Source organism: Triturus cristatus, chromosome 8, assembly GCF_964204655.1.
Source record: "Triturus cristatus chromosome 8, aTriCri1.1, whole genome shotgun sequence".
In the NCBI taxonomy this organism is placed as follows: domain Eukaryota; kingdom Metazoa; phylum Chordata; class Amphibia; order Caudata; family Salamandridae; genus Triturus; species Triturus cristatus.
This window is the reverse complement of record NC_140591.1, coordinates 257,766,632-257,784,817: the sequence shown is the minus strand read 5'-3', so window position 1 is coordinate 257,784,817 and position 18,186 is coordinate 257,766,632. Positions and strand designations below refer to the sequence as shown.

General features: G+C 45.8%; 1 protein-coding gene across 1 annotated transcript in view; it reads left to right on the top strand.

The window, feature by feature from the left end:
* The first annotated feature begins 5,842 nt into the window (after positions 1–5,842).
* PDGFD (platelet derived growth factor D) overlaps positions 5,843–18,186 on the top strand; it is a 1,003,134-nt gene continuing 990,790 nt past the window's right edge. Inside the window, exon 1 of the mRNA XM_085621462.1 lies at positions 5,843–6,462. Within this exon, the coding sequence (XP_085477588.1) occupies positions 6,351–6,462 (112 nt within the window). The 5' untranslated portion in view covers positions 5,843–6,350. The remainder of the gene's footprint in view (positions 6,463–18,186) is intronic.

Genomic DNA, 18,186 nt, shown 5'->3' with positions numbered 1-18,186 from the left:
GGAGTGTGGGGTAACCTACAAGTTTACCACTCCTTACCACCCTCAAGGTAATGGGCTGGTTGAGAGATTCAACCGGACCCTAAAAGGCATGATCATGGGTCTTGAAGAACCAATGAGGCGTAAATGGGACGTCCTCTTGCCATGCCTGCTGTTTGCTTACCGTGAGGTGCCACAGAAGTCTCTAGGGTTCAGCCCCTTTGAGCTTTTGTATGGTCACCCGGTAAGAGGACCTTTGAGTCTGGTCAAAGAAGGCTGGGAGCAATCTCCCAGGAAACCTCCCCAGGATGTATATAGTTACATGCTGGCCTTTAGGAACCAGACTCGGCGCTTCAGAGATCTTGCTAAGGCAAATCTGGAGGCCAGCCAGGAAGAGATGAAGCGGTGGTACGATCAGAATGCCACTCTGGTTGAGCTTCAACCTGGTCAGAAAGTTTGGGTCATGGCCCCTGTGGAACCTTGTGCGCTCAAGGACAGGTGGACTGGACCATTTGAGGTTGTGGAGAAAAAGAGCGATGTCACCTACTTGGTGGACTTGAAGTCTCCCAGGAACCCCTTAAGGGTCCTGCATGTCAACCGGTTAAAGCCCCACTTAGAAAGGTCCGAAGTGGGCATGCTCCTTGCCACAGATGCTGGGATGGAGGAGGAGAGTGAGCCTCTTCCTGACCTCCTGTGTGCAAAAGAAAAAGATGGGTCAGTGGATGGTGTTGTCCTCTCTGACACACTGACCCCTGAGCAGCAGCAAGATTGTCGCCATCTGTTGGTACAATTCCCTGATCTGTTCTCCTTAATCCCTGGTGTCACTCAGTGGTGTGTCCATGATGTGGACACTGGGGACAGCACTCCTGTGAGGCACAAGGCCTACAGGGTGACTGAAAAGGTCAGAGCATATATCAAGGAGGAGGTCTCCAAGATGTTTGCCTTAGGGGTGGTTGAGTCCTCTAGCAGTCCTTGGGCCAGCCCAGTGGTCTTGGTCCCAAAGGCTGCAGCGCCTGGTGCTTCACCAGAACTTCGGTTCTGTGTGGATTACCGAGGACTCAATTCGGTCACCAAGAATGACGCGCACCCCATCCCCAGAGCTGATGAGCTCATCGATCGGTTGGGGGCTGCCCGGTACCTTAGTACGTTTGATCTAACGTCTGGGTACTGGCAGATCGCCTTGACTGATGGGGCAAAAGAGAGGTCTGCATTCTCCACACCAGATGGGCACTACCAGTTCCGTGTGATGCCCTTTGGGATGAAGAATGCCCCTGCCACATTCCAGAGGTTGGTTAACCAGGTATTGGCCGGGCTGGAAGATTTCAGCGCCGCCTACCTGGACGATATAGCAGTGTTCAGCGCCAGCTGGGAGGAACACTTGCGCCACCTCCAGGAAGTGTTGTTGGCCCTGCGCAGAGCAGGCCTCACAATCAAGGCTAGTAAGTGCCAGATTGGGCAGGGTTCAGTGGTGTACTTGGGGCACCAAGTAGGGAGTGGCAAGGTGGCCCCCCTGCAACCCAAGATAGATACCATCCTGGCTTGGGAACCGCCCAAAACCCAGACTCAGGTGAGAGCCTTCTTGGGTCTCACGGGTTACTACAGGAGGTTTGTCAAGGGGTATGGCAACATTGTGCACCCCTTGACCTCGCTGACTTCCAGGAAGCAGCCGAGACTTGTGATCTGGACTGACGCCTGTCAGAACGCCTTTGACACCCTGAAAACTGCAATGTGTACAGCACCGGTCCTCCAGGCACCCGACTTTTCAAAAGAATTCATTGTCCAGACAGACGCTTCAGAGCATGGTGTGGGGGCTGTTCTAGCACAGATGAATGAGGAGGGCCGAGACTTACCTGTAGCCTTCATCAGCCGGAGGTTACTTCCCAGGGAACAAAGGTGGAGTGCGATAGAGCGTGAGGCATTTGCTGTGGTCTGGGCGCTGAAGAAGCTAAGACCCTACCTGTTTGGGACTCACTTCCGGGTTCAGACAGACCACAGGCCCCTCAGATGGTTAATGCAGATGAGGGGTGAGAACCCAAAGCTGTTGAGGTGGTCCATTTCCCTACAGGGGATGGACTTTACGGTGGAACACCGCCCTGGTACAGATCACGCCAATGCTGATGGTCTGTCCAGATTTTTCCGCCTTAGTGATGAGGACTCCCTGGGTGAAGGGTAGTTCTCCCCACATTTCAGCTGGAGGGGACACGTGTTAGACCTGGCATCATTGGCATGAGTCTCTCCTCCATTTTCTTCTGTTTGCCTCCTCTGTTACGATGTTTTTGCTGGATTATTGCTTTGGGCACTGTGCCACTGCTGATCAGTGCCACAGTGCAAGTGCTCCCTATGTTAAATTGTTACATTGATTGGTGTTACCATGATTGGCTTGGTTGACTTACTGTTCAGACCCTAGTCTAGTGCACTGCGTATGCCAAGGGCGTGTAAGTTAACTGCTGCTGGTGGGCTTGCAGCACTGGTTGTGCCACCCACAGAAGCAGCGTGTAAAATGTGTCTCAGGCCTGCCACCGCAGCGCCTGCGTGCAGTCCCTGACTGCCATGTCGACTTGGTAAGGAAACCTACTTACCAGTTTCTAAACCTTCACTTTGCCACATTTCAGACACCTCTATGGTAGGCCCTAGGGCAGGGTGCATTGTTGGTAAAAGGTAGGTCATGCCCTGATGTGTGTGGCATGACCTAATAGTGAATTACAGCCATTTTCGTTTTTCACTATTGAAGGGCTACCTGCCTCCAATAGGCCAGACTGGGCAGACTGATTATTAACTCCATTATAATCTATCTGACTCAGGGAGCATGGTAGCAAGTCGAGTTTAGTATCCCTGAACTCAGAATTTAATAACACACCCTTTAGGATGGATGGTTTTTAAATTCTATGTTTGAAAATAGCACTTTTAGAAAGTGGCTATTTTCTTGTCCAACTATCTACCGGTCTCTGCTGGTTTGGTGTGTGTGTCAGGGGCTGGGTGGCTCCAGAGGTCTGAAAGAGTCAGTGTGGGGTGAATGGGGCGTTTACACATAGAGTGAGGGAAGAGTAGCCTGCCCTGCCTGACACAATACTGGCTCCACCTCCTGCTGGGCGACTGATAGCCCTGCTCCTGCCAGTGACAATACTGGCTCCGCCTCCTGCTGGGCGGCTGAGGACTCTGCCCTGCTCAGTGAATAGGCCAGGTGCCTCTGCCTGGCAACACCCACAACAAACCTGAGATGGTGGGAATCTCCCTGCTTGGACAAAGGGAACAAAGGGAAAAAGGGGTATAAGAGAAGGACCCCCGAACCAAGAACTCAGATCACTTCTGACAAGGAAACCTGTACCAAGGACAAGAAGCCTGCTGATCTAAGGACTTGCCTCCCCTTTCTGCCAGAGTGCTGTTTTGCTGTGGAGGAACCTGAAAGCTGCTTCTTTATTTTTGCCAAGGAACAAGGAGAGAGGAACTTGGTGTGTACTCTCTGAACACTTGCTAGGAAATCTCCAAGGACTGGAAGAGTGCCAGTCTCCTGCTGAAGTCACAGGGCCAAAGGACTTCACCATCTACTGAATTGCTGAATTGCTGGAAAGTGTTGTTTCCAGTACACAAGGGAAAATCTGCAGTCTCGACGCCAGCAGCAACGCCAGTGAGCAGTGGGTATCGGCCCCGGCTCCAAGTGACCCCGTCTCGACGCCGGTATCGACGCCAGTGAGGAGTGAGTATCGGCTCCACCTCCAAGCGACCCCGTCCCGACACCGCTGCTGATCGCATCGACTCGACGCCCTTCTCGACGCCGTGAGCGCTGCTCCGGCCCGACATCCCTCGACACCGCTGCGGATTGACCCGACTCCGAGGCACGATCGACGCCGACCTCGACGCCGACATCTCGACGCCGTGGATCATCGTTTTCTTCGGTTCTCAAGGTACTGTACTTGTGGGGTCTGTTGCAACTCCAGGCTCGGCGCTCCTCGCGGTCGACGCCGAACCTTGGGAATCTTGTAGACTCGACGTCGTGTGACTCCTGTGGGGGTTACATTGTTGCCAGAGAACCGTGCTCAGAAGAATACTTTGCTAAAGAACTATTTGCCAAGAAGAAACCTTACTTGAACTATTATTTTTCCTGCCAAAGAGTATTTATTAAGACTGTGGTATATTTTTGTCGTTATTTGGTCTTGTGCTAAGCCTTATATAAAAATACTATTTTTATAATAACTTCTGTGTCGTGTCCATCTGTAGTGTATTCACTTTATTACTGTATGTGGTCATAAATGCTTAACACACTGCCTCTGAGATAAGCCTGTCTGCTCTGCCAAACTACCAAGGGGGGAGCAGGGGTTATCTGAGTGTGTAATCCCCTTGCCCTGACTAGAGTTGGTTGGTCCCTATTTGTCAGAAGTGTATACCTCTGCCAACTAGAGACCACCGGTTCTAACAGTAATGTAAAATCCACCTACTCTTTGTCACTACCGGGTCATACCAAATAATAGAGGCACATATCCTACCTTTTACTCACACAGCACCCTGCCCATAGGGCTACCTAGGGTCTACTTTAGGGGTGACCTATGTGTAGTAAAAAAGGAATTTAAGTCTTGGCGAGTGACTTAAAATGCCAAATCAATGTGACAGTTAACTACACACGCAGATCCTGTGGTGGCAAGCCTGAGACGTGTTTGAAATGCTACTTCTGTGGGTGGCGCAAGCAGCGCTACAGGCCCACTAGTAGCATTTAATTTACAGGCCCTGGGTATATAGGATACCACTTTACAAGGGGCTTACAGGTACATTTAATATGCCAAACAGGTTAACGCCAATGATACCAAGTTTAAAGGAGAGAGCACAAGCACTTTGGCACTGGTTAGCAGTGGCAATGTGCCCAGATTCCAAAAGACAACAAAAAGAGGGTCAGAAAAACACAGGAGGAAGGCAAAAAGTTTGCTGATAACCCTAAAAAAGGCCTGCTCCAACAAAGGGTTACCTTCCTGCACAAAAACAATCAATCGAGGTGTTTTCCTCGTTCTATATGTGCTGCAGAATGCAGCCCACATGAAAAGAGGAAAAATGAGGGGAAATGAAAACTGTAAATCTGGGACAGCATCAAAATCCATGGGTCTTGCATGGGAACACCCATGGCAGTGCCCATGCTCCACGCGCCCATGCGCCCATGCTCTCCTTCACGCAGAGTAAGGCAAGGCAGCGCAAAGTGCTGCCTTGCCTTACTCCATATCTATGAGGCCATGCCAGGCCACGCAGGGTGGCTTTGCTTCGACTCATAGATATGATCGAGAGGCTTGCACCACAGGACCATCAGAAAAAGTGATGCTGAAAATAAATGATTCCCCGGCGGCGCAGGACTCCTTCAAATAAGCCCCAAAGATTCTATTTCTAACACAAATTTATTTTTCGGAATATGTTACAGGTGTTGATTTTACGAAATCCAATGGTACCCATTTTGTTGACCTAGAGAGGAGGAAAGCGCGAGTCTGCCACCAGAGCACACCCGGCAGAACTTTGTTTGTGATTGGAATGCGTTCTGCACATCTTTACTCACTTAGCTATTGAAACGCGATAAACATTTAGGCAGTTCGCTGGTTAGAATAAACGTGTTTTAGCACTAGGCTATATTTGTCTGCATTTCCGTGTATTGAAAACGTTTTAAGGCTATTACTTGGATGTACTAGCAAGGTGAGCAGGGGAGAACGTAAGAGAGATGCGCGTGGGGCGACGACTGCTATACGAGCAGTTTCTTCAACAACCCGCAACTACTTTCAACCATGCATACTATTCCACAGCCATGGAGCAGTTCTTCTTGGCCCTTTAAGGCAGGTTTTACTTAAAGGGTGACCTCTCCTTCAGCCTCTGCCTTTTTTCCCCCTATTGTTTACTCGGTAGCACGAGAGCAGCTTCCTCGAAGCTTGAAGTGCCGCGCGTTTCCTCTGGTGTAGGGCAGAGTGAGCACAGCCTGCAAGCTACGTGCTGCTGCCGCAGAACGGCGCGCTGCACAGGGGGAGCCGGGCAGATACAGGACACCGGGAGCACGAAGGACGTCCTGTGAAAGTCAGAGTCCCCTCCGCTCACTGGAGCACGGCGGCGCTCACCGGAGACGCGACCTTCTCTTCTCCCTGAAGAGAGCCGGCGTGCATGGTGCGGGAGCTGCAGGCTGCGGGGGGCAGAACCCAACCTGCCCCATCTGTGACACACGCGGGCTCCACTCAAAGAGGCAAAGAAAGGGATTGGCCGGTCATTTAACGTGTTACGGGTGTGAAGCGCAGCCTGGGACTTGGATCGAAGTTTTTCTGCGTGGAAAGAGAAAGGCTCGCATTTTTGGGGGAGAGGTGACCACTTTTTTATTGTCTCGTTCCCAGGAGGCTATCTGGCTGGACTGATAAGCGATCCCAATGAAACTGCTGCTGGTTCAGTGCATCGTCTTTGCAAACTTTTGCCACCATGGCACCCCCACGCAGACGGGACCGGCCAAAGCCCTGCGGTCCGCCGCTCTCAGGCGGGATGGTAAGTGCACGCTCTGCTCGTACTGCTGCTGTTTATTGAATCGCGCCGCTTCTCCCAAGCAGGGTCATGTTCGGAAGAGTTCTTTTTCACAAGCCTGTTTATAGAGTGTTAACGTGTCTGCCTGCATGCAGTGTCTGCTGTGCGCCGAGGAGGGACAAGCGGCGAGGACTCTAAATTTAACTCGAGCAAGTTTTTTGATCCCTTCTCTAAAATAAATGTGCAACTGTTTGGAGGGTTTCTTGCTAGACTTCACCGTGGCGCAATTCATGTAATGCATAAGGCTTTGCTGAGCTAGATAGAATGCCCTTCGCGTGGCCCTCCAATATCTGCAGGCTGTGCGTGCATTGTGCATTCGTTGTATTGTGATGCTTTAAGTGCAGTGTGCAGGATGGATGGCATTATTGCCCACGCCTGGCGCGCAGGGCTGTGCTTGTCGCAGGTGAGGTGGGCGCAATTCTTTTTCTGCCCCAGATAAAGTCGGCGTGCGCGTGGCCATCCTAGCTGAGTGAGGTACCCCACTCCGGCTCCGAGAGAAATCCTCGTCGACAGGGACAGACAGGTTAATTATCTCTTTGCGAAGTCACTTCATCGATTACCTCTAGGCACGTCCGGAAGCTGACGCAGCACCACCTCAGCAGTAACGCTGAAGTTTACCAGAAGCGGTGGAGAATCGCAAACAGCACAGTAGGCAGACTGCGGACGTCGGCCTTTAGTGGCAGGCAGCGAACTTGGGATTTGAGGCTATGCACACATCCAGTCTTTATGAAGTGTGCGTCTGCGGGGGGGGGGGGGGGGGAGTATTGTTGGAACTTTCGAGATTCGAAATTGAATCACCTCCAAGTTAGCACATTCGTATCAAAAGTTCATTGATTAAGTTGAGTTATAGTAAACGTGAAGAATAGTTTGTGGGTAAAACTGCGAGGCAGCGTTTGATATTTGACCTGTGCTCAAGAAACTCCCAAATGCTCTACTATTGACAACATATGGCAGGGCGTGATTACCGAGTCACCACCGTGTGACCGAGAAAGTGAAACTACAAGACCCAACATGCTTAGTGTTGTGAACTTTAAACAAGGGCTAGGGGAAGCTTACACTCAATATGTGGGGTGAAGATGATCAGAATGCCCCTCTTAAAACCTAAGGCCCTGTTTTGTTGTTTACGAATGAATCTCTGCAGCATTTTGTGCTGCCCCCACATTGTGCACTTCCGTTGCCCTTGCTTTGGGATGGCATTGAAGGCTTTATGTAGACTTGTTAATATGACCCCAAAGCAAGTCGAAGCCTTAGCTGTTTTGTTTAGTACTTAGGTGCCTTTGTAGCCTGGTGTGTGTAATTCCATGCCTTTCATTTTAAGCTCACGGGTACACATATAAAAATTCAAATTGACATCTGCTTTGAACATGGAGGACATCTTTGAGCTGATATAGGAAGGTCTTACAGCGCTCTTTATTGTCCTTTTCATGGGTAAATAATGAATTGTTCCTGTGCAAAACCAGGCCTTCAGATATATTGATGCATTTTCAGTGGATGACTGAATTCGAATTGAAGAATGTTGAAGTCATTGTGCATTATTGTGTTTCGCTTTGTCTAGAAAAGTCTTTTTTTTTTTTTTTTGAACAAACTTTAGTGCTGACTTTAGCAAATTTGAAATGTATCCGTCAGTTTACAGTGACAGTCTTTTACTTTGTATGGAGAACATTACACATATGGCTTATAGTGGCTATGTGCGGCATTTCGTAAACGTTGTCTAGAAAAGTCTTGACTAAGTTCTGAGGATCCTTTGCATAGTTCACTCTCAGCAATGACTTGGAAAATATTCAGTCTGGACAGTGTGGTGTCGACTTTGTCAGGATTATTTAAGACCGGGGAAAGGTTTTATTGTTTAGCTCTGCCATGAGTTTATTTTGTACATACATGTTTCCACAGTATGCATTCAAACAAGAGCCTGGCACACATGGGTGTTGAGTCATCAAATTGCCAGAGATAGCGGAAGTAACATAATATAACATATCTTTTGACTTTAATTACATCACAGGAAGTGACATCATATGACCATTGGCCTTGCTTTTTTCCAGAAAGGTATGCACATGACCCTAACATCACAACAATTGACATCCCTGAAGTTCCTTAACAACTGGATAATTAGAGTAACAACATAACAGAGAAAGAATTCTATTTACAGATACCCCTGATATGAAGTTTTCCTTACCATGTGGAGTTCCGCAGGGCTCTGCCCCGAGTCCCACACTTTTTAATCTATATGTAGCACCATTAGCCCTGATAATAAAAAAAGCAGGATTTGCCCTAGCTTTCTATGCTGATGACACACAGATTGTGGTGTCCTTAACAAATGGAGAAAATCACCCGGGCGAGGCCTTTAAGATCTATATGAAGAATGTGAGTGACTGGATGGAGGGCAACTGCTTGAAGTTGAACGCGTCTAAAACAGAGGTTATTATCTTTGGTAATAAACCCTCCCTCTGGACACCTAACTGGTGGCCACCAGTACTTGATGTGCTACCTGTACCCACCGCTAAAACTAAGGATCTGGCCATAATTATTGATAAATAACTCAAATTCAAGGACCAAGTCAGTAAAGTCACAGCCATCTCCTTCTGTGCTATAAGATTAATCAATAAAATTAAGAAATATATACCAGAAGAACTCTTGAAAACAGTGACGCTGGCTTTTGTCCTCTCCCACCTAGATTACTGTAATAGCCTCTACTTCACCATCAATTCCGGCCTGATTAACAGGCTTCAGATTGTACAAAATGCTGAGGCACGCCTTATCCTAAAATTCCCTAAAAAAGATTCAGCAAGAGAAGCCATAAAAAAATTACACTGGCTTCCAGTCACGCAGAGATATAAGTTTAAAGTCTTATGCCTGTCCTTTAAATCATTACACAATCTGGGACCAACACAATTTAGGAGCAAATTAAAATGGTATGTTCCCAATAGAACCTTACGGTCAGGAACAGCCAGGAACATGACAACTACCCCCTTCAAGAAGGCCACCTGGGGAGGCAGGAGCCTTTTTAGATCAGCAGCAATGCTGTGGAATACATTACCCATTACTTTAACCCCTTGTGTGCCACGCCCTTTCCCCGCCCTGTGCCGGGCGTTGCATTAGCGGGCGGGGTTCATGACGAGCTGGACTCATCATGGGCACAGCGCAACCGCGGCCCATGACGAGTCCAGCTCGTCATGGGCACAGAAGGGGTTAAAAACAGCACCCTCTTTGATTATTTCAGGAAAGGTTTGAAAACTTGGCTGTTCACACAAACCATCTGAATGTTTCAACCTGATTGCTGCCTGTACTAGTGTTTTTACTGTTCTTAGATCATTTATAGTGCCAAGACGCCTCCGGGTATGAGTTGCACTTTATAATTTTCAATTCAATTCAATTAAGGTGCTGACTTGATCTTTGAAACTTCTGGGGCATGATACTTGCCCTGAATTTTACTGAGGGAGTGAAGGGTTGCCTGACCTCTTTCAGGCGGTTTCTCCACCAGAGTAAAATTTGACAATAATGGGGTGAAACAGTGCTTTTTAAAGCGCATTTATCACATACATGTGATAAAATGCTAGTGCGTTGAAAGAGCACTCATTATATATTCAAATCCTTTTATGGTGTGCCAAGCCAAAGAAATCTGAAGTTCACCACAACTGCACCCTTTTTTTTCAAATATCAATGCCCCCATATGTCAAATATTACCTTTATTGTGCCAGTGCCAGCATTTTGTCATTGGTGGAATATTCCCTGGGTGCCCTTCATATAAAAAATGACATAAAATATGCCAATGCCAGAATTCTGCAATTTATGCTGGCCATATACCACAGGAGACGCTTATGTCAAAAATTACCTCACTATGTTAGGGCCAGTAATTTGTTTTGGTTGCATATACAGACCTACATGCACACACGTACACAAACTGTGTCTCTCACATAAAACACATAAACACTCTGATCTGAAGCACAGTATAGCATACATTTAAAATAATTTTTACCTACCACAGCTGGCACTAAAGGCCTTGTTCCTGCTAAGTGTGCTCCATTTTTTATTACACTAATAGTGAATTATAGAAATGTTTCACTATTCGCATAATAGAAAATGGGCATAACATATGAATGCTGAGCCACACCAGTGTCCTTGGCATTGATTGTGTCATCTCTGAGGCCAGAGGTCACAAAGGCAGTTCTAGGGGTTCCAAGGGGCAAGCTAGGGGTCGTAGCTGCAACCCTTGGTGACCCCTATATTAATTCCATTTTAGCACACAGTATCACGATAAATATTTAGGGCCTCATTTATGAAAACTGTTGCATCGCTGCGTGAAAACAGTGATGCAACAGTTTTCACTGCACCCTCCTTGCGACAGGATGGATGCACCGTATTTAATGTATGGCGCTCCATGTCACAAGGAGTTACAGATATATCAGTATTTCTGACGTATCTGTAGGCACAAAGTGACGCATTGCTGGGCAGCCGTGGTCAGTGCAGGCAACAGTGGTGGGGCAGTGTAAGGGGGGATTTCGAGGGACGATGCAGAGGGGAAATTAATAATAAATTTTCCCTCCGCATCGTCCCTCGAAATCCCCCCTTACGTGGCCCGCCCTCTCCACTGTTACATACACTGATTGTGGCTGTTGCTGGGGTGTGTCTGAAAACAGAAGCAACTCCAGCAATGCCCCATGTGAAAGGGCCTGCATCAGTCTTATGCCTGCTGTGAAGCAGACTTAAGATATTGACGCAGTAGAGGCCTAGATGTGGCGCAGTGAAATCTCATAGATTTCACTGCACCACTTCTACGACCCTTTATTGCGAGTGAATACCCACCTTGCATACTTTATTCCTTAAGCAGGAGTAATGTAGCACTGGCCTTTACAAAGTGACACATCTGCTTAGATGCATCACTTTGTAAATATGGTGCAACATGATGCATTATTCACGCCGCTCAGTGTCACAAAACGTAATGCAACAGCGGCGTAAAAGTGTTGCAGGCCTTAACAAATAATGTCCTTAATTTCAATGACTAGGCAGATCAATTGAATCCTGTCAGACAATGTTTGATCACACATTAGTCGATAACAGAATGCTGACACTTAGCCCGATTTACAGTAAAAAAGTTAACTTTACAGGGTGGCATTGTGTTAGTGTTCTGTCAATGACCAGCTCCAAGGTTAGTACCTGGACTATAATTGCCTGGTAAAAATATTGTTTGCTAGTGCATGTTTTGTTAATATGAAATATGCACAATGTGCAACTTTACTACTGAAAGAAGCAAGTGCGTGTGCCAATCCAGGATTGGGTGCAACAGGTGATACCCAAGGGTTCTGACTCATCTCTGCCACACCACATTGACTGGGAGTTCTAATATGTGAATGTCACTGTGGGTAAAACATGTGTATGTTTTGTGCATCAGCATGAGCTTGACCTTTGCTCATGGAACTTGAGCCGTTTGGGAAATAGCGAGACATAAAGTGAGGATTTGTCCATGTAAAGGGTGACACAGTTCTACATAACTACTGCTTAGTCCCAACAAACACTTGCAATAATTTAGGAAATAGCTACAGAATTAGGCTGTCTCTCAGGATATAAACTTAATCGGGGGGAAATGAAGAGCATTTGTAGAGGTATCTCTGAAACAAATTTTAAATACCCTGTTCAGAGTATCCAATATCTAGGAGTTAGACTTAAGAGTACTTACCAACTGGTTGGAATGCCAGCTACTGTAAAGTTCTACGGAAAATACCCCAAATGCTAAAAACTTGGGAAAGACTCACAGTCTCATCGTTGGGCAGAACTAACATTATTAAAAGGGTTCTTCTTCCCGGAGTACTATACCTATTGAGGTCACTTCCACTAAACCTCCCACCAACATTTTTCAAATGTTTAGAGGGTTTAATTGCTTCCTTTATTTGGCCAGTGAAGAAGCTGTAAAGGTCTTTGCTATTTCTGCAACTGGCTTATCAATCGCCGGGGGTGCGGTTGGGGGTTTTGTGGGCTGATCCATCCCCAACTTTGAATTCTACCTCTAGGTAGGCTTTTGTAGAAAATTTGCCAGGCTAATCAAAGAGAAATCTATTACCCCAATATTTATTAAAGCAATATTAGATGCCGCCCCCCATCTGATCTACTTTGCTTTTCCAGTACGAAACATCGAAAACATGTATAATATAAGAGCCTTGAGGACTGAAATAACATGGCAGGCTATACTCAAATACTTAAAGGTACCACAAATCTACAGCTACTCTACTCTTGAGCAATTAATAGAGTTACCTAAAAGCTCTCCTTGGAAAAATATTCAATATATACACCAGCTTTTTTCAAGAGGAGTGCTCAAGTCGTTTCTGATGGTCTGTCAAGAATTCAATTTTCCTTCCAATGAACTCTATTGTCACTTGCACATTAGGACTGTATTGAAAGACCAAAATCAGGATATAGTACCGGATAGGTTTCCCAAAATGTCAACCTTTTTACTGGAGGGGGTGCATTAAGGCTGAAAAGCTATTATGATATGTTTTAGATATGAAGCTTTAGATCAGTTAACTTTATGGTCTAAGAAATGGTCCCATTGGTTACAATGCAAAACCACACAGGAAAAGCTGTTAGAGTCTCTCAATATGTCTGTGAAGATTTCCACTATCTCTAAACACCGGTTGCAGCACTGCTGTAATCGGATTGACTTTTAGAAAACACCGGCCAAGCTAAGGAAATGGTATCAGACTAAGGATTCAACATGTCCTAGATGCTCATCAACTGCAGCAGGTGTAGTTCACGTGATTGCTATTTGTTAATCTTTAGGACCTTCTTTGAGACCATTTACTAGCAGCAATAGTTTAGGGCATTAAGGGCCAATATAAAATTCGAACCAGAATTAATTATGATTGGGCACAAAACCACGTGCACAATTCTTTTTTTTTTTGTTGCTGACAATGGTTTTTAGCACTTCTACGCATCACATGCACTTGGAAGGGCAGCACCCAGCCGAAACGCTCACATTGGGCTCAGGAAATCTTAGACACATATAATTATAACAAAGCTAAACATACTTAATAAAAGGGTCAATTATGTTTGTGGGTACTCGGGTAGCAGACTTGGTGTTCTAATATGTGTTCTTTCTACCCCTTGCAACGGAATGTAAACACTTCTGTCAATACGAATGCATTTGATGGCTTTTTTCACTGTGTTACTTTAGGAAAGATTTATTTATTTATGAATTATGCATCTACTGAGCTTGATGATCCCGATTTCATAAAAAAGAAAAGGCTTTCAGTTATTTTTTTGATTTGAGACTGTGCCACCTGTTGCTCAAACTCCGGCAGGTTTGCTGTGTCAAGAGTGTGGTGTCCCTTTTATCAATGCCTGCATTAGCATTACAGGGTGTTTTTCGTCCTGAGCCTGTATATTCATGGGTGCATACCTTCTAATGCGTTATTTAGACAGAGGTGAGCCAGGTCATGCCCCTCTGTGTAGTGAGTTTTGGTCACTGATGGGTTCATTATCCAGTAAACACTTCACATTACATGCAACGAAAAGGGAAGCTAGGGTCGGCAGGGGACCAAGCAAATCCAGAAGCGTGACTGAGGGCAAGACAAGTTACCAAAGATTGTGGGCATGCTCTGCTCTGCATGATGATAGCTAACTCTTCGAGTAGAAAGACTGCTTCACGGGGCAAGGATGCTTTCGGCGGTTTAAAAATATTCACACATAAGAATACAAGCTAAATTAGTATATTCATGAATACTCCGAATTGTAAATTTACAAAAGTGCAATTGTGTATAAATGATTTCAAGAGGATCACATTGGCTAAGCATCTTCAATGATTCAGTACTGGCCCTTTAGTATTGCAACTTTTGGACTGTGAAAGCACTAGGTGGGAACAGAATGCATTTTACAATTTGGATGTTTGCCTATTTTAAGTTATTTTGAACGAGTTCACTTGAAGCACAGCTTTACACATAGAGAAATGCATAAGGCCGGCACGTGCAATATTTTATTGCAGTTTGAGCATAACCAGAGTAAAGCAGTCTTCGTAGGTGGCTCGTGGACTATTTATTTTTTCACTTAAAAGTTTATAAAGTGCATAGCTACCCCAGGGGGTTGGCCGGCACTAAACGTCAGGCAACGGACCAACAGTGTCAGCAAATCAGAACAGCCATGTTTTCATCTATCGTCTGAAAATCGATAATGAGGGACATTGTTTTAGCTGTTCAGGGAGGGAGTTTCATAACCTAGTGCCCTGATAGGCAAACAAACATCCTTTCATGCATGACGGATTTACTGTGGGACTCGCACTCCAGGACAACCCACTAGAGTGAAGAAGCTAGGATGGCTCGTGTGGTTTGGCAAAATCCCGCAGGTACCATGGATAAACCACTGTCCCTCCTCTCTGCTCGTAACACATGGTTTAAAACAGTGTTCGCTATTCAATTGGGAGCCAATGCAGCTCACTTAGCAAACAATCCGTTGAGGTCTGCTTTGGAAGCCTGTAGAGCATCCTGGCCACAGAAGTTTGGACCACTTGCATCTGTCTAATGGAAGCTTTAGTCTGCCCCCAAATAGAGGATGTTGCTGTAGTTCAAACTCGAAATGATCAGTGCTTGCACCTCTGTCCTTTGAGCTGAGAAGGACAATAGCCAAATGATCTTCCTCAACCACTTCAAAACGGCAAAACATTTGGCAGCCACCTTTATCACCGGAGTCTTCATTGTCAACCTATTGTCGAGCCAGAACCCCAGGTTCTTGACCTTAGAGGCTGGAACTGGGACAGGCGCCCAGATTATGTGGCCAGCAATGCAGGCCCCACAGGGACAGATTCCTTCCCAGCACCAACAGTTCTGTCTTATCCCCATTCATTTTTAATGAGTGGTGGTTCCTCCACTCTGCCACCTTGCTCAGACAGGTTGTGGTATTGTGTAGATGACCGGGAGAAGATAATTTGTGTGTCATCTGCATATGAAAATAAGGTGAGAACACAACTTTCCATCAAGTCCGCCAGTGGGCGCACATAAATATTAAAGAGTGCTGCACTTTGGGTGGATCTTTGAGGGACTCCTGAATTAATAACATCTGGCTCTCAGGAGTCCGTCATATGTCGGCATATCTGGAATGATGCAGGAAGCCTGCATGCCAATCAGTGAATCTTCTTTGGTCTTGCATTCTGTGATTGTACTGATTTGTTTCAATGACTGGTCCAGCTTGTACCTGATGATTGTTTTTTTTTTTTTAAACTTTATTTATGATTTTGTTGTACATGAAAAAAGCAACAGTACATGGCACCAGACATGTGACGGGCAATGTACCTGATGATTGTTGTTTGCTGAAAGAAAGATTTGGAGAGGCCCATTTTTTTAACGGAATGTGTGGTTAGCCCAGACATGCTACGTTATCTTATTATATTCAATTACTCATCTGAAGACCTGCACTAGCTGCTAACTGCTTCCAGACGCCTAATCCTGCTGATTCCCAAAAAAGCAGAAACATCTACAAAGTCAGCATATAAAATAAAAGATTTATAAACCTAAAAGAAAATGAACATCAGAGCGACCTAAGACTTACATTCCAGTAAGCATTAGATTTGTTAAGGATCTTTGTTACATTTGAGTGTCCTAAAATATCACACCCTCCACATAGGCAAAGTTCCCTCCCACCCCCTCTTTCTTCTTTCTGATCATGGATGAGTGTTAGATACTTTTTTTTATGGTTCAATTAATGAGGGTAGGAGGTGGGATTCACAGCAGGAAAAAGTGAAAACTCTCATTTATCCAATCTCTACTGCTCTTCCTCACACTGTCCCCTGCAGCCCCAACCAACTGTTGACTATTTGCGACCATCGGAGCTGAGCCTACCTGGAAAGACAGGAGATATCAAGCCACATCTTTACTTCTTTTGAGATCCCAGTGAGGGCCAGCATCGGAGATATGTGGCTCCGACCCCAGCTAACTGCTGACGGGTGGGAGCAGAAGCAGAGCAGGGGAGGATGTTATTGACTGCCAGACAATGTCTATCAGCACACAGAGTGGTAATGACTGGCATATGTTTCCTAAAAGAGCATATGATGTGTTGAAATGGCGTACAAGAGACATCTATGAACATGGATGGCATTTAGGGCCACATGCATCAAGATAAGGAATTGCGATTCCTTAATAGCGTTTTTTAAGGAATCGCTATTTAGTAGTTGCAATTCCTTGTGCATGTAGGAATCGCAAAATAAATAGTGAAACCTACACATTCCCTAATAGCAACTCGCAAATTGCGATTCGCTAATAGGGAATGCATTCCCATTCATTCCTATGGGCCTAGATGTCCATGGGAATGAATGGGATAGTATTTGCATTTTGCGATTACCAAATAGGTAATTGCAAATTGCGAATGCAATTGCAAGGATGCTAGGGGGCATAAGGCCCCCTTGATGCACCCCCAAAAATGGTAAGTGTGCACATGTGGTGCACACACATGCCCTGAGGGCATGTGTATGCGCCACATGGCACTTTGAAAAATGCAATTTTGTGTATTTTTCGAAGGATTTGCAAATTACCATCAACTTGAAGTTGATGGTAAGTTGTGAATTATTAATGCAAAGTCACATTTTTAAAATGCTTCATGCATTGCGTTTAGAAAGGCGTTTGCAAAATAGGTAATCACAAATATTGTGATTGCAAGCGGGCTGATTTAGCAAATTGGCCCGTTTGCGACCGGTAAAAAGCTTGATGCATGTGCCCCTTAGTTACATATAACTGGCTGAAACCAATTGTATAGTGCACATCTCCCATCTGGGTTTCTTGGCGCTGGTTTTACAAGAATGATCTAGTGAAGCAGATTTGCCTCTAACATTTCTCATGAAGACAGTCGGAGAGAGTGAGAAACAGAGATCAAGAAGTAAATAGATCCAAAGTATTAGGACCCAAACCAAAAGGAATCAGAGTAACTAGAACTTTGTCTTTTTTCATAAGTTATGCAAAGGAGAGTAGGGACACATTTTAGTGATCAGGTAGGCCAGGGCTAACTATTGCAGTACAGCCGGAACTGCCATGCTATGACATCCCTGAACTAGAGCACACGCAAACTAGCACTGGTTTCACCCTGATAAGGACTCATCAGCCGTGAATAGCTTGATTCCAGTGACACAGTGAGCATAGGACCCACATCTGGTCATACCTGTCCTACTTCGGGCATCACCTGCAAAAGCAACAAGGTGATGGATGGAATGCTTAAATTAATCTCTCCCTCTAGGAACTATTGTTTTTCACCCACCATGCCACATCAGTTTGGACCCAGTTATATGCAAATCAGCCTTGACCCTGCTCCAATGGGAACAGTTCAGCCCGAACTGCGTAGCCAGGTCCTCCATGAACCGGATCATAAGCAAACTAGTACCGGTTTTGCGCTGATAAGGGCTCATCAGCCAGGAAAAGCCTAATTCCAGTGGCACAGTATGCACAGGTGCCACATCTTGGCATACCCATCACACTTAGGGCATTAACTGCAACAACAAGGTGATGGATGGAATGCTGGAATTAATCTCAGCCAGTGGCAATCACTCTGGCTGCATCATCCACGATGCCACATCAGATTCCATCCTGCTATTGCAAACATTGCTTCAGTGACTTTGTGACCACTGAAGAAATGGCTTAGGATGGCCAGAACAGAGCACGTTGTAGTCTGGCTGTGCATTTACTCCAGCACACACCACAACCACAAGAGAAAGAATCGTGGGAGAGA